Source organism: Rutidosis leptorrhynchoides, chromosome 3 (assembly GCF_046630445.1).
Source record: "Rutidosis leptorrhynchoides isolate AG116_Rl617_1_P2 chromosome 3, CSIRO_AGI_Rlap_v1, whole genome shotgun sequence".
Classification (NCBI taxonomy): domain Eukaryota; kingdom Viridiplantae; phylum Streptophyta; class Magnoliopsida; order Asterales; family Asteraceae; genus Rutidosis; species Rutidosis leptorrhynchoides.
Genome location: NC_092335.1, coordinates 606072392 through 606095905, shown reverse-complemented (window position 1 = coordinate 606095905; position 23514 = coordinate 606072392). Strand labels below are relative to the sequence as shown.

The window sequence follows — 23514 nt, the reverse complement described above, 5'->3', positions numbered from 1 at the left end:
ACTTGTGTCTATTTTATAAATCATTTATAAAACCTGCATGTATTCTCATCCCAAAAATATTAGATTTTAAAAGTGGGACTATAACTCACTTTCACAGATTTTTACTTCGTCGGGAAGTAAGACTTGGCCACTGGTTGATTCACGAACCTATAACAATATATACATATATATCAAAGTATGTTCAAAATATATTTACAACACTTTTAATATATTTTGATGTTTTAAGTTTATTAAGTCAGCTGTCCTCGTTAGTAACGTACAACTAGTTGTCCACAGTTAGATGTACAGAAATAAATCGATAAATATTATCTTGAATCAATCCACGACCCAGTGTATACGTATCTCAGTATTGATCACAACTCAAACTATATATATTTTGAAATCAACCTCAACCCTGTATAGCTAACTCCAACATTCACATATAGAGTGTCTATGGTTGTTCCGAAATATATATAGATGTGTCGACATGATAGGTCGAAACATTGTATACGTGTCTATGGTATCTCAAGATTACATAATATACAATACAAGTTAATTAAGTTATGGTTGGAATAGATTTGTTACCAATTTTAACGTAGCTAAAATGAGAAAAATTATCCAATCTTGTTTTACCCATAACTTCTTCATTTTAAATCCGTTTTGAGTGAATCAAATTGCCATGGTTTCATATTGAACTCTATTTTATGAATCTAAACAGAAAAAGTATAGGTTTATAGTCGGAAAAATAAGTTACAAGTCGTTTTTGTAAAGGTAGTCATTTCAGTCGAAAAAACGACGTCTAGATGACCATTTTAGAAAACATACTTCCACTTTGAGTTTAACCATAATTTTTGGATATAGTTTCATGTTCATAATAAAAATCATTTTCCCAGAATAACAAATTTTAAATCAAAGTTTATCATAGTTTTTAATTAACTAACCCAAAACAGCCCGCGGTGTTACTACGACGGCGTAAATCCGGTTTTACGGTGTTTTTCGTGTTTCCAGGTTTTAAATCATTAAGTTAGCATATCATATAGATATAGAATATGCGTTTAGTTGATTTTAAAAGTCAAGTTAGAATAATTAACTTTTATTTGCGAACAAGTTTAGAATTAACTAAACTATGTTCTAGTGATTACAAGTTTAAACCTTCGAATAAGATAGCTTTATATGTATGAATAGAATGATGTTATGAACATCGTTACTACCTCAAGTTCCTTGGATAAACCTACTGGAAATGAGAAAAATAGATCTAGCTTCAAAGGATCCTTGGATGGCTTGAAAGTTCTTGAAGCAGAATCATGACACGAAAACAATTTCAAGTAAGATTTCCACTCGAAATAAGATTGTTATAGTTATAGAAATTGAATTAAAGTTTGAATATGATTATTACCTTGTATTAGAAAGATAACCTACTGTAAGTAACAAAGGTTTCTTGATCTTGGATGATTACTTGGAATGGATTTAGAAAACTTGGAAGTAAACTTGCAATCTTGGAAGTATTCTTGATTTTATGAAACTAGAACTTTTGGAATTTATGAAGAACACTTAGAACTTGAAGATAGAACTTGAGAGAGATCAATTAGATGAAGAAAATTGAAGAATGAAAGTGTTTGTAGGTATTTTTGGTCATTGGTGTATGGATTAGATATAAAGGATATGTAATTTTGTTTTCATGTAAATAAGTCATGAATGATTACTCATATTTTTGTAATTTTATGAGATATTTCATGCTAGTTGCCAAATGATGGTTCCCACATGTGTTAGGTGACTCACATGGGATGCTAAGAGCTGATCATTAGAGTGTATATACCAATAGTACATACATCTAAAAGTTGTGTATTGTACGAGTACGAATACGGGTGCATACGAGTAGAATTGTTGATGAAACTGAACGAGGATGTAATTGTAAGCATTTTTGTTAAGTAGAAGTATTTTGATAAGTGTCTTGAAGTCTTTCAAAAGTGTATGAATACATATTAAAACACTACATGTATATACATTTTAACTGAGTCGTTAAGTCATCGTTGGTTGTTACATGTAAATGTTGTTTTGAAACTTTTAGGTTAACGATCTTGTTAAGTGTTGTTAATCCAATGTTTATAATATCAAATGAGATTTTAAATTATTATATTATCATGATATTATGATGTATAAATATCTCTTAATATGATATATATACATTAAATGTCGTTACAACGATAATCGTTACATATATGTCTCGTTTCAAAATCATTAAGTTAGTAGTCTTGTTTTTACATATGTAGTTCATTGTTAATATTCTTAGTGATATGTTTACTTATCATAATATCATGTTAACTATATATATATATCCATATATATATATGTCATCATATAGTTTTTACAAGTTTTAACGTTCGTGAATCACCGTTCAACTTGGGTGGTCAATTGTCTATATGAAACCTATTTCAATTAATCAAGTCTTAACAAGTTTGATTGCTTAACATGTTGGAAACACTTAATCATGTAAATAACAATTTCATTTAATATATATATAAACATGGAAAAGTTCGGGTCACTACAATACGCACTCTTCTTTTTCAAGCACATCTTCCGCCTACCTATTGGGTAGAATATCTTCACATGGCCACTTACCTACTGAACCTCCTTCCATCATCCGCAATCAATCATGAAATACCACACACCCGCCTCTACAAACACCCACCTAACTACTTCACCCTACGTGTATTTAGCTGCCTCTGTTATCCACATCTCGACACTACCAACAAACTTGCTCCTCGTTCCACACCGTGCATCTTCTTGGATTATCCTTCTAACCACCGTGGATACTGCTACCTAGACCTCACAACTCATTGAATCATCTTATCCCGTCATGTCACCTTCGATGAGACATCCTTTCCATTCGGATCTATTGACACCGCTGCACCTCCCACATACGAGTTTCTTGATCCACCACCCAACCTATACTCTAGAGGCTTATCTGACACTCCTCCTACTCCACCCACAGCTCCATCACCTCCTCCTACTCCACCTACACCTCCTACCGTTCCTAATCCCTCTCCTCCTCCTCAACTACCACCAAACCCCACCCCTCCTCAAAACACTACTTCCACTCACCCAATGATCACTCGTCATCGTGTTGGTACTACCAAACCTGTTCAGCGACTGAATCTTCTTGTTACCTCCCCTACTCCTCCTCCTAAATCATACTCTCAAGCTCTATCTGACCCCCACTGTCATAACGCTATGACCGAAGAATATAATGCTTTGATCAAAAATGGTACTTGGACCCTTTGTGCTTCGCCCCTCGGACACGAACATAGTTCGCTCCATGTGGTTATTTAAGCACAAGTTTAATGCTGATGGAACCCTGAGTAGGTATAAGGCTCGTCTTGTCGCTAATGGTCGCAGTCAGCAGGTTGGTATCGATTATGATGAGACTTTCAGCCCGGTTGTTAAACCGGCCACTATTCGGACTGTTCTCAATCTCGCCGCTTCTCGACATTGGCCTATTCATCAGCTCGATGTCAAGAATGCGTTCCTTCATGGACATCTATCTGAGACTGTTTACATGCATCAGCCCCCCGATTTTCGTGACCCTGCTCGCCCCGATCATGTCTGCCTTCTGCAGAAATCTCTTTACGGGCTAAAGCAGGCTCCTCGAGCTTGGTACCAACGTTTTACTGGATACGCTCAGCGCGTTGGATTTTATCACAGTCGATGTGACTCCTCTCTTTTCATCTATCATCAGGGGCCAGATACTGCGTATTTATTGTTATATGTGGACGACATAGTTCTAACTGCTTCCTCGACGACCTTTCTTCAGCGGATCATTTCCTCCCTGCATAAGGAGTTTTCGATGACAGATCTCGGACCATTGAACTACTTTCTAGGGATCTCTGTTCATCGCACCTCTTCTGGGATGTTTCTCTCTCAGACGAAGTACGCCACCGAGATCATTGATCGCGCAGATATGGTTGGTTGTAACTCGAGCCGCACACCCATTGATACTGGCACCAAACTTACAGCCTCGGGTCCCCCAGTTAAGGATCCCACTTTATATCGCAGTCTCGCTGGTGCTCTTCAGTATCTCACATTCACTCGTCTTGAAATTTCATATGCAGTTCAGCAGATATGTTTATTCATGCATGATCCTCGGGAACCTCATATGGTTGCCCTTCGCCAGATCATCCGCTACGTTCAGGGCACCTTGGATCACGGTGTTCAGTTATTTGCCTCATCCACGACCTCTCTGACTGCTTATTCTGATGCAGATTGGGCAGGTTGTCCATCGACTAGACGGTCTACTTCTGGATACTGTGTGTTTTTGGGTAATAATCTTCTCTCCTGGTCCTCCAAGCGGCAACATACTCCATCCCGATCCAGTGCTGAAGCAGAGTATCGTGGCGTTGCAAACGCCGTTGCAGAGACATGCTGGGTTCGCAATCTTCTTCGAGAGTTGCACTGTCCGCTTTCCTCTGCTACTATGGTTTATTGCGATAATGTGAGTGCAGTTTATATGTCTGGCAATCCGGTTCAGCATCAGCGGACTAAACACATTGAGATTGATATACATTTTGTTCCCGACCTCGTGCTCAAGGGCCATGTTCGCGTTCTTCATGTCCCATCTCGCTACCAGTTTGCAGATATCTTCACCAAAGGCCTACCCACCGCTCTTTTTGATGAGTTCAGATCCAGTTTGAACGTTCGCTCCACTCCCGTTCCAACTGCGGGGGGATGTTAGACGAGACATTATTTGTAAGCCCAATGGGCCATATTTAGCATTACTTGTCCATCACTCTTAGATGTGCTAGGTCATTTATCTAGACTCTATATATGTGATCCGATGTATTATGTTTCATTCATTCAAAATAATAACAAATATATCCTTTCCATCAATATAGCGTATTTCTGTTTCTAACAGATTATACATTCATAGACTTATGGGCGTGCTAATCTAATGTAGATGGTGGAAGGGCTTTGATGTTCCAAACAATATGCCTTATGTAAGAAATAGATTAGTCGAATGCTACTTTTGGGTACAAGGTGTGTACTTTGAACCTCAATATTCCAAAGCGAGAATTTTCTTGACAAAAATATGGGCAATGGCAACCAATTCTGGATGACACTTATGACGCTTATACTACATATGAAGAGCCTTTGATCCTTACTAAAGCTTATAGATGAAAATCGATTTTAAAATCAAAAGTTGATTTTAAAATCCATTTGTTATTGTTATAATTAGTTCGGTTAAATAATGTTTTTTTAACTTTATTTTATTTTCACTGAAACCGAACGAGTAACATTTCGGAATGGGGGATCCCGTTGGCAACAACCACGGTATATGTACTCTGTTAACTAATTACAAATCCATCCATTCATCATTTCATCACTTGGTTGGAAAAATGGGATTCCTTTTCACGTAAGAATACAAAAGGTCCATGAAACTTGTTCTTCATGCAAGATTAATTTCTCTCACGTCATCATATACGTGTCACCCCTAAACCCTCCACATTTTGTGCTCATAATGTAATATGCTTGATCACAATGTTCACAATAACATCTCCCGGGTTCTAAATATACTCTGCCCAATTTAATCTTCAATCCTCTATAATAAGCAAGTAATTAATTAACATATTTCCTAAAATCCTCTATACCAAATGTCTAAACAAAACGATAATGTTATTCGTCCCACTGCGAATTTCCCTCCTAGCATTTGGGGAAACCAGTTTCTTATGTATGAACAGGTATACTGATAGCTTAATTTTGTCTGTGAACTTATAAAAGTTTGTTTGTGAACTAATGACACTTCATTAAAATTACATTTTTTTTTTATTTTTTTTATATTGTTGCTCATGTTTATAATTTAAAAGCAAGAGGAGCAATATGAGGTTGAGCAAGAAATTCAACGCTTGAAGGGTGAAGTAAAGAAGGAAATATTGGCAAGTTTGAATGTTCCATCAGAACATACAAATTTGTTAAAACTAGTCGATGCAATTCAACGCTTAGGAATAGCGTATTATTTCGAGAAAGAGATTGATCAAGCCTTGCAACGTATTTACGATGTTTATGGTAATGATTGGCATGGGGATTGCATTTCTCTTTGGTTTCGTCTCATGAGACAACAAGGCTTCTTCGTTTCATGTGGTGAGTGCGTTCTCCCTTTATCTAATAGACAAAGCCTCATGAATAGTAACTCCATATAAAATTACAAAAATGCCCTTTCTCTTTATAACACTTTAGTATCCTTTAAGCTGTTTAATCTTCCAGACCATTCGATCCCTTTCTAGGGTTTATCCTCGACCCCGGCCATCTCTCAAGCTCCAGAATGGTTTCTCCTCTACCTCCCTTTCTTAACCTTCAAATGGATCTAAAGGGAACACCATTTATCAGCCTTCAAATGGCTCTAAAAAAAAAATCCACAACGATGGATTCCGATGGGTTGCGTTCCGTCGAGTGAACACTTTTCGATATCGGAGGCGAAAGTCTTTCAAATTTGGTGTTAGACCGTTTCTAACTATCTTTGGTGTAGATGACATCTCATATTAGTGTTCTATAGATTTACAAATATTTTTCTGTTTTATACCAATGAATTCATGGATCTACACCTATAATTGCAGATGTTGTACACTTAACGCAGGTGAAGGGTGTGTGGTCGTGTGGATGAGTAACAGTGGCGACTCGATGAAAATCTAATGGGTCCCAAAAAAATTTAGAAGCTAATTATATTGGAATGGTAATTTAGTGGTTGTTTACCTCTAAGAAATCTTAAATTCTATAAAAATAATGGGGTCCTATACCTAAATTTAGTAATGTTACATACAATTTAAAAAGTACATTATATTAAAAAAGTTCAAAGTAGTGTGTCCTTTGACCCCACACTAACACATAGAATCGCCTCTGATGAGGAATTAAATTAAATAAAAATAAATGTTACTCGTATTAAATTTAGGGTAAAATAGTCACTTCCTATTAAATGGTGTGGATGAATTAAATTTTAGTGTGGAAGGATCACTTCTCGCAATTAATCTATATATCTAAAAAACAATGAGTAAATGAATAGTAAACTCCATAACTTTTACAACTTCACCCCAAACTTTATATTTTTCCCAATTAAAACACACTCTCTATAATACTCTTTATAATATTTATTTCACCTTTTATAATTTAACCACTAAACTTCTCATTTACAATAAGTATATTAGCCGGCAGGTAGGAATAGTACCCGCCTGACGTCAGCATGGCGTCAGCAATTTCGTCCTGTAGTTTTTTTTTTTTTAAAGTAATTTTGGGGTTGCTGTCTTTTTTTTAAAAGTGTAACAAGATTAGGCCATGGCCCAATATGGCCTAATTACTAGTTATAACTATATACTAATTCTCATGAACACGTCATTGTTCAGAGTGTCATAGCTGTAACTAGTTGTGGAGCCCTCGCTTCACGCCGGGGACTCCGTTCTGAATGCGAGTTAAAAAAAAAGGTCTTTCCTTTTGTGGATCTATTTTGTAAAAAAGAATTTTTTTCGACATCTAACATTGAAGGGTTGTTCCTTTTGTGAAAGTTGCTTCTTTTAGCGTTAAAGTTAGTTGATCTATTTTGTTAAAAAAAATATTTTTCGACATCTTTTGGTAGCATTGAAGGGTTGTTCCTTTTAAGAAAGTTGTTTCTTTTATCGTTGGAGACAAAAAAAAAATGTAGCACAGTAGTGGCTTATGTGGGTCCTACTGTTTGAGCGCAGTGTAGAAGCCGGTAAAGCGTGATGGGTGTTTTTGGTGTTAGTGATGAGATAAATAATAATTTATAATATAGGTATAAAGTAGGGGGTTCGATTTGTATTTTAATGAAAGTTAGGGGATTGATTTGTAAAAAATGAAAAATTGAATAGTACTATTCATAACAAATAAGACAAATTTTGTCTATTAGTTATATTGGTATAGGTATAAAGTAGGGGGTTCGATTTGTATTTTAATGAAAGTTAGGGGATTGGCTTGTTAAAAATGAAAAATTGAATAGTACTATTTATAACAAATAAGACAAATTTTGTCTATTAGGTATATTGGTAATTAACCCCCGACTTCAGGGGTAAAATGGTAATTTTCCATTTTTGGAAACTTTTTTTAAATTTTTATAATTTTTTTTTCACTTCATTTATTCCATTCCTTTATTTTTTAAACAATCAATTAACCGACCAAATCACCCCGCCGCGAAACGCTTTTTCTTCCAAGTACCATTCATTTTACTTATTGCAATGTAATAGCTTTATGTACTTTTTTTTCAGATATATTCAATGGGTATAAGGACAGTAATGGAACATTTATGGAGCATTTGAAGAATGATGTACAGGGGATGTTGGATTTCTATGAGGCAACGTTTATGAATGTACCGGGGGAAGTCATACTTGACGCCGCACTTGTGTTTACTCGAGCTCGTCTCGATGAAGTTGCTAAAGATCCTCATTTGACCAGCAATATTGACACTAACCTAATAAAACAGGCACTAAAACAACCTATACGAAAGAGATTGCCGAGACTAGAGGCGATACAATACATACCTTTCTACCAAAAACAAGCATCTCATAATGAGAACTTACTAAAACTTGCCAAGTTAGGGTTCAACTTGCTTCAATCTCTGCATAAGAAGGAGCTTAGCCAACTCACCAAGTACAATCATACAACCACCCCTTGATAGTTACCTTATTTTGTATATTATTTTTTTTTTATAAATATTTAGTGATTAGTGATATGTATGCTTCGTTCATGTGATTGTTGATTATTCATTTCTTAGACTTATGGATGTGCTAATCTGATGTAGATGGTGGAACAGTTTTGATGTTCCAAACAATTTCCCTTATGTAAGAAACAGATTGGTCGAATGCTACTTTTGGGCACAAGGCGTGTACTTCGAACCACAATATTCCAAAGCGAGAATTTTTTTGGCAAAAATTTTTGGAATGGCAACTATTCTGGATGACACATATGATGCTTATGCTACATATGAAGAACTTTCGATCTTTACTGAAGCTATTCAAAGGTTAAATAGCACAATATTTGTGCACTAGCTCTTTCAATATTTGGAACAGCCTATTTTAGATCACATTTATCATTTACACATATAAAATTGTTTGTAGCTGGTCAAGTATGTGCTCTGATGTGCTTCCAGAAGGCATGAAACTATCATACCAAATGTTTATGGGAGTCTTTAATGAAATGGTGGAAATTATGGCCAAGGAGGGAAAGTCACATTATCTAGAATATGTGAAAGAGGCCGTAAGTTCTCTTGACGCCCTCATTTCTAGAGTTCATTAGTCCCAAATAGAAACGAGTAAACGGATAAAGTTTTCTGAATAATTTTTACTTAGATATACACATCATAACCAGGTTATCATGTGACCATTATCATCCCTTATCCCAGACCCCCTCAATGTACACTGCTAGTGAGGTTTGAACCTGATGGAGTTCATAAGCGTCACTGTAACTTAATTAAGGAGATTCAAATAGAAAGCATCCCAACACATAATTTTTACTTTCAAAAGAAATGAGTACATGAATGTGATTTATATGCAATATACTAGGTGAAGGAATACATAGGAAGCTACATGATTGAAGCAAAATGGAGACATGAAGAGTATATACCACCAATGGAGGAGCACGCATCAGTTACATTGATTAGTTGTGGCTACAAATTCCTTCTGATATCGAGTTTTGTTGGTATGGGTGACGTAATCACAAATGAGTCATTCAAATGGGCTTTCTCTAATCCTCCTCTTGTCAAAGCCTGTTGTAAACTTTGTAGGTTTCAGGATGATATTGTCACCCACGAGGTACAATTAATCTCCAAATGACATTATCTAGCTTTTTTGGATTTATTCTCTTCTTTAAAAAAAAGTCGCAGAAAACTAATTAAAACTTAGCGCAGGAGGAGCAAGAAAGAAAGCATGTTGCATCTACCGTTGAATGCTACTTGAAAGAAAGCAATGTTTCCAAGGAATATGTGATTGACTTGTTCTTACAGAAAGTCGATAATTCATGGAAAGAAATTAATCTCGAGTCCCTTAATTGCAAAAATGTTGTTCCGTTGCAGTTAGTTATGCGAGTCATCAATTTGGCACGTGTGATTGAGGTTTTGTACAAGGATAAAGATAATTTCACACATGTTGGAGAAGAGGTGCAAAATCATATTAAAGCTCTTCTCGTTGACTCTATGAGTACGTAAGTCTTCATATTCGACGAAATCAGTAGATAATATTATGATCTACGCTTTCGGCATAGTATGTTTGATATTGTGGGATTACTTTAAATAAATAAGCAGCTGGTCTGTTGTGTAGTGCTGATGAATAATAATGTACGATATGTATGCTTGCGATTTAGCTCTCAACTTTTATTTATGTATATAGGGTCGTTGCCTGTTTGCAGTATAACAGAAGAGGCCTAAATATTAGGAGTGGTCAGTATTTGGTTTGAAACCGTTTAACCCGAAAATCAAACCAAACAAAACCGAAACCAAACCGGAAAAAAATCAAACCGAATTTTGAAAAATGGTTTTCGGATCGAGTAAAAATCGAAACCGAATTTGAATTCAGTTTTTGGTTTTGAAAATTCCGAAGAGGCCTAAATATATATATGAGGTTATATCAAAGCCACATTAAACTATGAATATCATATCATATATATTCATATTCAAGAGTTTATCACATAAATAATCCTCAAGAAACACTAAACAACATCATTAGAATAAAGCTAATAATGAATAACAACCAGTACATAACAGCAAAAACTGCCAATTATTATATATTATTACCACAAAATACCCTTTTATCAATTCAATATCAATAAAACAGATAGCATCAATAAATCATACCTAATTGAAAAAAACCTCCTCATTCATTCAATTGATCAAGCTCAGCTTTCAGTTGTTCAATTTTGAGGCCCATTGATCTTTGTATACCTCCTCTTTCTTTTTCGGGTAATTTCGATAACAGCCCATCATACAATTCAAGTACATCCTTAACAACAGCTCTAGCACACTCAGCTTCTTCATCAAAATAGACAGTTTCTTTTGATTCCATAGCCATTTCAATCTCTTCTCTAGCTTCTGCAAACTTTGTGTTTATTTCATCAACAACTTTATCAGTTTCAACATTGTATGACCTAAAGATCTGAAACTGGGTGTATAAGGGTTTCTTGAAATAGGGTTTTGTGGGGGTTGAAAAGGGATGGTGAAAAGATTGTGTTTTGAATGATTTGTAAAGAATTGGGGATATGGGTTTTGAAGATGATTGAAAAGGGTATCTGCTGATGAATTTGAACAGTGAAATTTGGATTCTTTGATGCATTTTTTGCGTGAGTATGCGAAAGAAAGATGAACACGAAATAGTGTTAAACTTTAATCAAGAATTTTGCTGTATTTGATTTTAGGGCTTTAACTTCACAATATAAACTTTAGGCTCTATTTCTCTTCCAAGCCCAATTCAGTCAACATAGCCCATGTGAAAATATCTATTAACTTATATTTTTTTAACAGTAACTCACACATTCTAACACCTATTAATCCCACTAATATGTTCACGATGGGGCTTAGACCATCAACATCTTTAATTGAAAGGCTCATCGAGTACCACTATGCTATATGTCATTTACCTTTTTAAACATAATATCCAACTCGCTTTGCGAATAGACAAATCTAAGAGCTTACTACCCGCTTTGCTATTTGCCCGGATTTATCACGTGAACCTTTGTAATCAGGAGGAAATCAAATTTTCAACTTTGTGAATGTGAATCTACAATTCTACTATGAAAAGGTGACCCTAACTCCACTCACTACCTTCAGTCATTTTATTTATTTGAATGAATAGATGTTACGAGTACGTTTGAATAGATGTTACGAGCTAACTAAACTATCTAATTGAATTGTCTATTGAAACAAATCAAACAATTTTTTTTGATTTCTTTTGACAGATAGAAATGGAATATTTGTTTTAAACCAAACAATTTACCAGATAATTTATGCAAAAAGCAGTTAATAACGAGAACTTGTTACAATTAAGATAAGCACAGGTTCCAGCTTAAAACTACAAGAATCTATAAAAACTTCGGCCGACACCGATACTAAAATCGTATCGGTATACCATATACTAAGCTATCTTATCCGTATATTTACAAAAAAAAAACCTTTGATGTAGTGATGAAGAGAATTAACCACAGGGTGGTGGTCGGGTGGTTATAGTCTACCATTCCAAAGTGGAGTCATGGGTTCGAATCCACAAAGCTGAAAAAACTAATCCCCTTGTGGCCAGAGAGGTTCACCTATGATGACTCTAGGTTAGCCAGAGGTTCACCTATGATGACTCTAAGCTGCCCGCAAAGCAAGTAGCGAGGTTAGTCGGCTCGCAAAGCGATTCAGAAACCTGAATATACCCAAAACAAAGTATGCACATAATTGATAAAACCACATGTTCTCATTCACATTAACAAGCATCTGACTAATTTCATATCTTAAAACTTGCAAAACCCAAATCTCTAAAGCGAGTTTTGTTACAAAAACCGTTCAAGTGAAAAGATAAACGTAACAACGTTGGGTTGTACCTGCAAGTGAGAATCTTAAACTTACAAAAATCAAACATTTATTCATAAATCCAGTAACTCTTAATTGACACAGAAACAATAACATATCATCATCGTCTTACAACTTCACAAGAAGTCGATTAAGCCGAAATCCTCAAAATGAGCAGATTATTGAAGCAAAACTTTATGCTTCGGAGTTCAGAGCATGTTTCGGATATCAAGAGACTTCACGTCCGGCATTGGCTCATCACTGAACTCCTCCCTGCAAAAATCATTTAGATTTTAGATCCGTAAGAAAAAGAATAGAAATAACTACTCAACATTGTCCCATGAAAATTACAAACGGTAACTTCTAACTTAATCAACTATCGGTGGATATTTCAAGCCATTTAAAGAGGGCGACTTACCTAGTTAACCATTTTCATTATTCCCAGGGCTACCATGTTTAGGGTTTAAATCAACTAGAGGACCACCTTACCTAGTTAAACATTTTCATTATTCCTAACGGTTGATAAGATTATATTGGTCTACAACATTCCTTTGTTTTCTACAAGTTTGTCTTTCAGTAGGGCCATTACGACCAGTTTACTTATGAATGAGCCAGTTCAGAACGTAATCCCTAACAAATCAAAAAGGATAAAAGTGTAAAAATACAAAGTTAAGTTAATAAGAAACGGGTCAGATGGATCAAATGTACCTTTTCTTTTGTGTCTCCATTGCTTCTAGGGCATCCTTCTTCAGCTCTTCCAGTTGTGCTTTCGCAATCTTTTTCTCCAGTTGTTCTTCGTATTTAGGCAAGTCTTCTTTGCGTATGCCAAGCCTGTGCAGAAAGACAACAATAACTGGAAAGTAAAGCTACACTCAAATAGATGCTGGTTTTAATGCTTCTGCAGCTCAATGTTCAACAATCATTGGTTAATGGGTCAAGACTGTCAGCTCAAAAATGACCCTGGTGCTTTATAAAAACTGTAACAAAACCAACATCAACATTTTCAGTTTGGTTCTTGGAGCTATATTTTCCAACTTAAGCTATAAAGGACCAACCATCCAATATGTGATGCAAGATCTTGCACAACAACTAAACTCAAGGGTCACCATAATACACTTATTGATGGTAACATGTTGTATAACTCAACTAGTAAAGGCTTACTTTTGGTTTATTTTGTTGAACTCATCAGTGAGGAGAGCCATCCCTTTCTTGTCGTTCCTCATAAGTGGCTTCTTAATTTCTTTCTCAACTTTCTCAAGTGCATCCATCATCATAGCCTCTGCACCTAGTTCATCAGTTAGACCTCTCCTGCATATATAGATTTAAAATCCATATAATTAACAAACATAAACTTTAACTGAAATATAAGTTCATACATTGTGGTTGGTAATTTGAGAGAAAAGACAACATACTTGAGACGTATATCCTTCAAGGCCAACAGATATGACCGAGCATCCTGGATTCCGTCGGTTCGTTGCTTGATAGTGAATTGGATCCTTTGAGACTCAGAGAAAAGATCGGCCCTGTACGCATAAAAGACAAAGTTTTAGTAATACGATTAAAACAACAAGTAAACTCAATGATATAGAATTTAATCACCACGAAATGCATACTGGACCAATAAATTGTTGGAATATAAAATTTTTTCAAAAATAAACATCAACATATCCAACCAACTTTAAATATACTTAACTCTGACACTAACATAGATGAAAATGTTGCCAAAAAAATAATTTTTTGATATTTCAGTCATCAAATGAACCGGTAATATAAAGGCCCAAACATCATAATTTTTGAGAACTTACTTTTCCCTTACAGTCTTCATGACTTTAGCATACTGGTCAACTGCTGCAGGGTCTTCAGGATCTATGGTAATTTTCTCTTTTCGAAGAATCCCAACAGCTGTCTCAAATTTCTTCTTCACCTCAAGAAATATACCCTTCAACATTTCTACAAGATTATATAAATACCATTAGTATTTTCAGAAAATAAAAAGTTTATATTCTATTAATTTGTAGTATTATCTCTAGACAAAGACAGGACTTCTACATCAAATATACTTTTCACTCGAATGTACTGCACAGACACAGCAGTACTGCAGATATATATGAGATCTAAAATATATTCACGCAGTTCTAGATCTAGAAGCAATTAAAATAGATTTTATTGAATCACCTACTAGATAATGAAACTATTTATAATCCTAGTTTTTTTTTTTTTTTTTGACAAAAGTAAAACTGCATGTACTAACTATAATAGAATATATGATATATGAAACCATGCCAAAAATAAAAATAAAAAATAAACTCAAACTAGCATGTGTATATATAGATGAAGGAAAAAACACAATGTAAAACTCACCATCACCCTTGAGAGCTTTAGAAGCAGCAGCTTCTTTAGCGTAGAAGCGAATTGGGACTGCATGATGTTTTGGTTGCAGAACAGCTTCACTAAAAAATAACTGCATAACAAGAAAAACATGTTATCTAACAATTGCACAATTGTCGTTTATTGCTAGTGGTGTTGGCCATTTATCATGCAAATTTATCATAAGCCATAGGATAAAATAATTGTACAGTCAATGGGTCAAAAAATCCTACAGGTTTCACAACTCTAATGGAACAATTTAAGCAAGTAACAATGCATTTTTTTTCAAGCAAGGTAAGTTAAGTTTCTACATTAAAAGTTAACAAAATCACAACTTGTAGTTTTTATAACATTCAAAGTTATACTACCACTATGATGTATACACATAATTGATCCACACAAAATAAAATTAAAAATATAACATATAACATATTAAAATATAAACTATCTATGTAATCAAGATATCAGTATGCTAATTAACTTACAAAAATATAATATTTTTCAATATAGTGAAAACCGAAGACTCACAAACCTAAGGTAAAACAGAATCCGATATCCAAATTCTAACAAAATATCCTACTTTATAAATCCATATATATATATATATATATATATATATATATATATATATATATATATATATATATATATATATATATATATTCATCAATTAAATCAATTCAAATCGTATATATCATCAACATCGCAGATAATATGAAAAATTGAAATGATTTTATGGAAAAACATGTAAATCAATTATGTGCAGGTGAAGTAAAGATAAGAAACGGGATAGATTGAATGCCTTGCAAACGGGTCTCGATAACAATCGAGCCATGATAATTGATTGAAGGAAGGATTTGTTTAAAGCAGCTGGTTCGCGTTTGTTATACTGCTAGGGCTCAAAGACTGGATCTAACGCTGTGTGGGGAGGTGAAATGCGAGTACAAAAGGGTTGAAATGTTTTTCTATTCAACGACGTCGTATCGGATGTCTAGTTTATTGGCCGAGAGTAAAAAGTGTAAATAAATTTTTATTTTTACATTTGTAACTAAAATAAGATATCATGTGGTAAATCTAATTTCTAATCTAATCTAATTTTACCATATAAAAGGCGTAGAGTTAGAGCAATTTTTTTTAACGTCAAAATTTATTAACCTTGTCTTAATCTTTTTTTTTTTTTTTTTTTTGGCAAAAAAAAAAAAACTAGAACTTTATAACGACGAGGGAATTCCTCAAAAAAATGAAACCCCGAGAACTTACAAACCAAGCCAACCACCGAGCTAAAAAAGAACTAACAACCTAAACGAGCTCACAAACGAAATACACTACAAACTACAAATTAAACATATTAGAAACAAAACGAACTAAAGCTAAACAAAAGCAAAGATGGAAACCAAACAAACTGGAAGAAGAATCCATCTATGGCGTAAAACCAAAAGAAGGATAAGGGTGGAAACTACATCAAACATCCTTAATAAATTCGGAGAACTTGTTCATTTCTTAACCTTGTCTTAATGTCTAACCTTGTCTTAATGTCAACCTCTTTCAGATATGAATCTATCTTATTCAGACTGTATCAATATCTCAATTATAATTCAAACATGAGTTGAAGTTGTGATTTGGTCCAGCGGTTGGTGGTCTGTCTCCTTTAGAGGAGGTAAGGAGTTCGACCCCCGTTGGCTACATATTAAAAAACACAATTTCATCTATGCCATGAAGTATCCACCCATGGCACCTTTCCCATATCGTTTGGGGGTAAAGGGTAGGGGGTTTTACTTGGCCGTGCCCTTGGATCGATTTCAATGTTTCCTCCCGGGCAGCGATGGGGGCGGGGTTATTATCGTTGCATCGGCATAGTCGAAACGGGAGATGATCGCAACGGGTAGTTTAATCCCCTTCGGGTAATCCCAATCGCTGTTCAAAAAAAAAAAAAAAAAATTCAAACACGAGTTTGATTCATACTCCATGTTCTAATATATACTCCATCCGTCCAAATTTATAGTCGAGTATTTCATTTTTGAGATGTCCTAAATTATTATCCATTTCCATAAATAGAAAAGAATGAGACGATTAAGTTATATTATATCCTTAATGTATGTGAATAGGATTGAAAGGGAAAGAAAATGTAAGGTTATAACTGGAAAGTAAACAGAAAGTACAGTACTTTTATGATATTTCTTTAAACTGTGTATTTTTTATTTGTAACAGTTAATATGGGACGAAAGGAGTATTGACCATCCGACAAGAGGAAAAACAGTCTTTGGCTAAAAAGATGCATTAAGAAAGGTCGAATGTAAAACCTATCAATGAGATCGTGTGTTAGGGCTGCCTCTGGTGGTCGTTCACGACACTGAAACACACACAGTGTGAAAGTATGTGAAACTCACGGACAGACACGTCCAAAGCTTTTTCGGAGTAAATGCGATTTTTAACAATTTAATTAAGATAAGCCAAAACATGGCTCAACCCACTAAAAGATAAGGAAGTTTTGAGAGGACGTCGCAAAGTTCCAACACATGAATGTTAAGATGTACATTAATCGAACTAGTGGTATTGATAATAAATGGGTTATATGGTGATGGCCCGTATGGCATTTAAGCATCGAACCTTGAAAAGGCATAGGAGGATTTAAAGTTATCATCCAAAGTTTCAAGACGCTCGGGTCTCATGAACAATGAATGGGCCACAGAAAAGTACAAGGATGTAGGTGACATGTAGAAACCAGTCAATTTTGACAATGACAAAATCGAAGGTAAGAAATTTGATGCCCTTTTTTTTTTATTAAGGCACGCGATAAACAATTAGAAAGCATGAAAGCCACGATGAAGATAAAAACCACTGAAGTAGTAGATTCATCAATGCCTTTACAACCACAAATCGTGACAGACATGATCACACCAAACAACGGAGACTTGATGATTGTTACGATAATAATAATCTCATAAAAACCCCATCTGCCATAGTAGCACAAGACATTTGTTTGATTTCTAGTTGTGAGGTTTACCAAGAAGGTTGTATTGTTGTTTTCTTGAGTATTCTTTCATATTTGTATGAAAGTTTTAGGTTATATATAGGGTATCTTTGGCAAAACTAGCCGGTAGCATTTAGCTGGTAGCTTTTTAGATATATTTTAGTGTTTGGTAGAGTAGCTGAATCTGTTAAATAAAGAGTAAAATGATAAAAAGTTAGAAGCTAAAAATTAAACGTTAATTCTAGTAGCTTTTAGCTTTTTCCCTCTGTCTAAAAGTTTTAAGCTCTTTTAACCAAACGAAGCTTCCTATTAAATAAGAGCTTTTTCATAAAAGCTAAAAACACATAAAAACTCTTAAACGCTACGCGTCAAACATACCCATAATGGTCTCGTTTTTCCGCTAAAAATAATAATAAACCAAGACGTCATCTGATTGTAAAGTCATAAGAGTGAAAAAAGCTATAGTTACACAATGACTTATGGGAATATGGGTGACCCAATAGTCAACATGGTCAGGGTCAGTGCCCAACACCTACGAAAAAAACATTGCCTTCTTCATAAACATTGCCAATTATATTATTAAAAAAAAAAAAAAAAAAAAGGAAAAAACCTTGCCTTCTTCAGAATTCGTCAAGATACTGCAAAAAAATGTACAATTCCAGCACATACCAAAAAAAAAAAAAAAAAAATTGTACTGTATTGCGTATAAGCAGCGGTGGTGGGAGCCTCACGTAGTTAGGTACAAAATCGCAAATGGTTCCAAGTATCAAAAGCGATAACGAGCATACAAAAGAATGATCAATATGAGATAAAGCAAACAGACGTGTAACATTTAGCATGCACAGTTACCACGTTGCTCTGTTTCTGTTACAACATCGGGTGCTCCTCGAAAGTACCTAAAAAGAACGATTGAGGAAGCAGTTAAAATAACATTATCTTCCGAATGAATAATTGAGAAATATGACTGCAAGAATTGCAAGGATGTGTTATTTGATATCAGACAGGTGACGTTTATGACCCATCTAATGGGTCAATGTGGGTTATATTATATCTTTATCTCCAACAGGCAAAAAAAGATTGATCAAGAAATTAAACGGGTTAAGTAGGTTAAAATCACCCAAAGGTTTACTTACAATTCCTGCTCTTGCTCGTTTGCCATTGCGCTTCTGGCGATACACAGAAATGCATCATCCACATTTAGGTCTTCCTTTGCAGATGTCTCATAGTAAGGTATATTCCCTTTTGAACTACACCATTCGATCGCTTGCTTCTCGGAAACCTAATTTCAAATTCACTTGAGTAAATTACATTATAAGTAGAAAAAAAGAAAAAGAAAGTAAAACATAGTCCATGTAAAATCCTACCACTCGACTGTTTCCGCCATCAATGTCGATCTTGTTGCCAATCAAAATAAACGGAAAAGAACTGGGGTCTGATGGGTTTGCCTGCAAGATGTTCGAGTATATTTAGCATGTAGAATATACGCATGCTTATAGACAGATGGACTTAAAATATTAAATTTGCTCACAGAGAAGATCATTAAAGAAAAAAATAATAATACGCATTTCGAAATGACCTCACAACTCGTTTGGTGATCTGATATGATACTCGAGCGTACATACATAACATATTTGAGGCAAAATGACCAAACACAAGAGGCTCTATAATGCTAATGCACAGCAAATACTTGCTCAATTTCAAATAATAACACACAATTATCCTTTGGCTATTCTATTTTTTATGAGATCGATTCATAAAACCTATGGAAAGAGAAAATTTTACAGTGCATATGTTTGTTTTGTAATACACACAGGCCGATCTTGGCATGTTAAAAGTTTAGGGGGCGATGAAAAATAGAGTTTACAATACATTATCAGTACGTAGACAGCAAATATGAAATATAGTAAGATAACACAAATTTTAAAGCGAAATAGCAAGGTGTAATGATAAAGAATTTCAGCTAACAGTTTGTACAAATTTAGTCCTTTGTGTTATACTTTTGGATCACTTACAATAAACACTATTTGCAGTGTGGAGTTCGCCAAGATACATAGTTTATAAATTTAGTCCGTTGCGACGGCTAGGAGACTTCTCCAACTTGTTTCGGCCATAGCTGGTCAAAGGGGTCAAAGTCGGTCGAGATGGGATCGAGTTTAATATTTGTGTGTGTGTGTGTGTGAAAGTCAACGTTGGTCAACGTCCGTCTCAAATCATGTCTCGACCGACTAGTCCTTCTAAGGTCCCGACTGACTACTTTCTGTCTCGTGACTTTTTAAACTTTGACAACCGCCATGTTATTTGAAAGGCAATTTACAGTAAAACAATTCAAAACTCGTGACAGCACTATTAGGAAAGCCCTTAATATTATCTAATAATACAGTCTAGATACTCCAAATCATTCAAACGTTTTTTCACAGTATAACTCTGTAACAGTACAAAAAGTTAACAGGTAAGCAATAAGAAAATCGAGTTACTTTTACCTGTTTGAGAAATTCATCATGCCACGTGTCAAGAGTCTCAAAAGATCGCATTTCATTTACATCATAAACTAAAACACAGCAATCGGCTCCTCGATAAAATGCAACACCTAGACTTTGAAATCTCTCCTGACCAGCAGTGTCCCATATCTAACAAATTAATTAGACAATATAATCATGTCAATATATTTAACCAACCGACACACATCAAATCAGTAACCAATTAATTATAGGATCCTTACTTGCAGAGTAACAACTTTGTCATCTATCTGCAACTCCTTAGTCACAAAATCAGCTCCAATTGTAGCTTTATATTGATGACTAAATCTTTTATGTACATATCTTCAAAAGCAGTCAAATTAAGGATAAACATAGGCTTAACTAATACAATTCCATCTCGTTCCACACATAAAGAAAATTTGAATAAGTAATCAACGATTAATTTGACACAATATTCACCAAATTAAAAATAACCAAAGGGTCTTAAACCTAGCAGTATGACTATGTATGGAGCTCATCAAGTATGTTACATGGATGCAAAATTGCATATTGATGCAGAAATTAAGACATAAGGCACACTCATTTTAACTTATTTAATTTACAATAATTTTTTTTATAAATATATGAATTTACGCCAGAGAATTTAAACCTAAAGCAGGATACTGATTCATCAAAGATGTTTTGCCAACCCTGAAAAGAATCAATAATAATGTCCACATTAATCATAAATCATCAATACGACATTACAATGTAAATTTTAAACCTAACCCTACATCACCATCATCATATATACGTATATATGTATGTATGTATATATACATACCCGCTGTCACCAAGGACAATGACCTTGAGCAAAGTTCGTCTACGGAAAGACATGGCGAATTCAATCACTCGTAGAAACAAAATAGAGAGATGGGCGCCACATCCGATCTATTTTGCATCAGTTTTTTTTATTTTATTTTTTCGCTTTTATTGTTTTTTCCTATTTTTTTAAGCTAGGCTTTATTTTGGATTTAATGGACTTAAATACTTGGTAAATGGAACTTAATACGATAGTTATTGAAAGTTGTTTGTCTTTGACATTTTTTTTTCGTGGAAAAACAATTATATAAAGAAGAAAGAATATCCAAATAAGGGATCAATAATAGTACGACATATAGCGTGACACTTGCATGTAATTAAAAAAGAAAATCAAAAAAACTTTTTTTTTTTCGAAACATTTTTTTTTGTAAAAACTTTTTTTTCAAATTTTTTTTTTCAATCACATGTGATTTGCTTTGACATGTGGTAAATCACATCTAATTCTGAATGTAAATCACATGTGATTGTAAAACCCAATCACATGTAATTCTGCATGTCAAATCCAATCACATAAAATTGATAAAAAAAATTTGGAAAAAAAATAATTTTTTTTTCAATCACATGTGATTGGATTTGACATGTATAATCACATGCGATTGGGTTTTATAATCATATGTGATTGGATTTAACATGCTAAATTTTTAAGAAAATTTTCTTTTTTTATCTAAAAAATATTTCGAAATAAAAACTTTAGAAAATAAAATTTCTTTCAATTTTTTTTTTTAATTTTTTTTCCAATCACATGTGATTGTCCTGCCACATGTCGCGCTCTGATTGGTCCGTTGAATTTCAAGCAAATTATTAGATTCAAATGATTACAACTCATATAAATAAATGTATTCGAAGATCAATAACATACAAACTGAATACATGAAAAACAGATACTTCGTAATTGGCTTAAAACATACCATAACAAGCAAAAACAACAAGTTAACTCAAACAAAAACCTAACTACCAAACGGGTGAAAAGTGTAACAAAGCCAGCTAAAACAAATAAAACTAATTATCTAAAATCTGAAACCCATAAATATCTATAACTATTCTCGGCAAAACACTAAACTATCCGAAGAACAACAACAACCACAACAACACCGAAAATCCGATAACACAAACCGCCACAAAACTTCTCGAGCTGCCACAAAACTTCTCAAACTGCCACAAAGAAGATCCCATCCGCAAAAATCTATTTCCACTCCAAGCGTAGAAACCAAATCTCTAAGAAATCACATCTCTAGAAAACCAGATCTCTAATAGGGAGATCTTTGTGTGGTTCGACCCCGAATGCACGTTGCTCTTTTATGTGTAAAGAGTTTGAAGGTATTGATGTACGACAAGCGAGTGATCGTACGATATATATAAATGTCGTTCCTAAAAAGATGCTCCTAAATTTGTAAAAGTTATTTATACTCGTATAATCTTACTTGATATCGCTATTCTTCTGGGATTTGTATGAATATCTATTTTAATTTTAATACTAATTTATAAGTTATTAGAGCACATGTAGTCGTTTTCGTTTTTCTCCGTTGCCAAAATCCGGCGGGGAAGGTGGAATGTCCATTCCGCGGCGGCGTTAAACCGGCATCGCCGGTCACCGTCGGACTGAAGCGTCACCTCCACGACATTGAATAATTGCTTCTTTTTCTTTCTTTTTTCTTTTTCTTTCTTTTTTCTTTCTACCATTTTGTTTTTGCTTTTTGTTGTTGTTATTTTTATGTCATTGTTGCAGGTGATGATGAAAGATGGGGAACATAGTTGAAAATACGGATTATATCTTAGGTTTAAGTTGGGTCAAAAGATTGGGCCAAAAAGTTTGGGTTAATTTTCTTAATATAGTAGGCCAAAAATATTTTTAAGTTGGACCAAAATTATTTCAATATTTTGTTATGTAAATAAGAAATAAAATGATTTTAAATGAATCAAATATTAAAAATGAATTAGACACCGAACGATTTCTCATGTTTTGACTTCATTGTTAAATTTCAGGTGTTTGAAAGACACTGAAATTAGACACCGAGTTTGGTGTCACGACTTTTTGTCCTCATTGTTAACGGTTATCACTTTTGGTCTTCCAACTATGATGCTAATATGCTTAAAAAAGTACTTGGTTTTAATAAAAATTTCACTATAAAGATCGCAGACATTGTATGAAAAAATATACTTCCTCCGTCTCAAATCTATTGTCATCAGATAAAAAATACACAGTTTAAGAAAAAATACCTGGCACATGTATTTTCTGTAAACTTTTCAGTTTTACCTCTTACTTTTTACATATCAATTTTTCTTACATGTATAAAGTAGGGGCACAAAATGAAATGTCCCGTTCTTAT

At 34.3% G+C, this 23514-nt stretch overlaps 3 protein-coding genes across 3 annotated transcripts; 1 reads left to right on the top strand and 2 right to left on the bottom strand.

The window, feature by feature from the left end:
• The first annotated feature begins 5624 nt into the window (after positions 1-5624).
• LOC139898853 (beta-caryophyllene synthase-like) lies at positions 5625-10174 on the top strand. Its single transcript, XM_071881657.1, has 7 exons — positions 5625-5711; positions 5838-6111; positions 8241-8622; positions 8774-8992; positions 9090-9228; positions 9534-9782; positions 9878-10174. Exons 1-7 carry the CDS (start codon positions 5625-5627, stop codon positions 10172-10174), a joined length of 1647 nt encoding a protein of 548 aa, XP_071737758.1.
• A 2245-nt stretch (positions 10175-12419) lies between these two features.
• LOC139902218 (probable ATP synthase 24 kDa subunit, mitochondrial) lies at positions 12420-18681 on the bottom strand. The gene is made up of 9 exons (XM_071884864.1): positions 18638-18681; positions 18460-18487; positions 18268-18381; positions 14873-14972; positions 14317-14461; positions 13924-14034; positions 13673-13819; positions 13220-13342; positions 12420-12784 (listed from the first exon to the last, which is right to left on the bottom strand). Exons 1-9 carry the CDS (start codon positions 18679-18681, stop codon positions 12721-12723), a joined length of 876 nt encoding a protein of 291 aa, XP_071740965.1. The 3' UTR covers positions 12420-12720.
• Positions 18587-22867, bottom strand: LOC139902217 (ras-related protein Rab7-like). Its single transcript, XM_071884863.1, has 7 exons — positions 22764-22867; positions 20960-21016; positions 20569-20668; positions 20330-20476; positions 19214-19294; positions 18983-19128; positions 18587-18745 (listed from the first exon to the last, which is right to left on the bottom strand). The coding sequence occupies exons 1-7, from the start codon at positions 22865-22867 to the stop codon at positions 18682-18684; spliced, it is 699 nt and encodes a 232-aa protein (XP_071740964.1). The 3' UTR covers positions 18587-18681.
• Between the last annotated feature and the right edge of the window lie 647 nt (positions 22868-23514).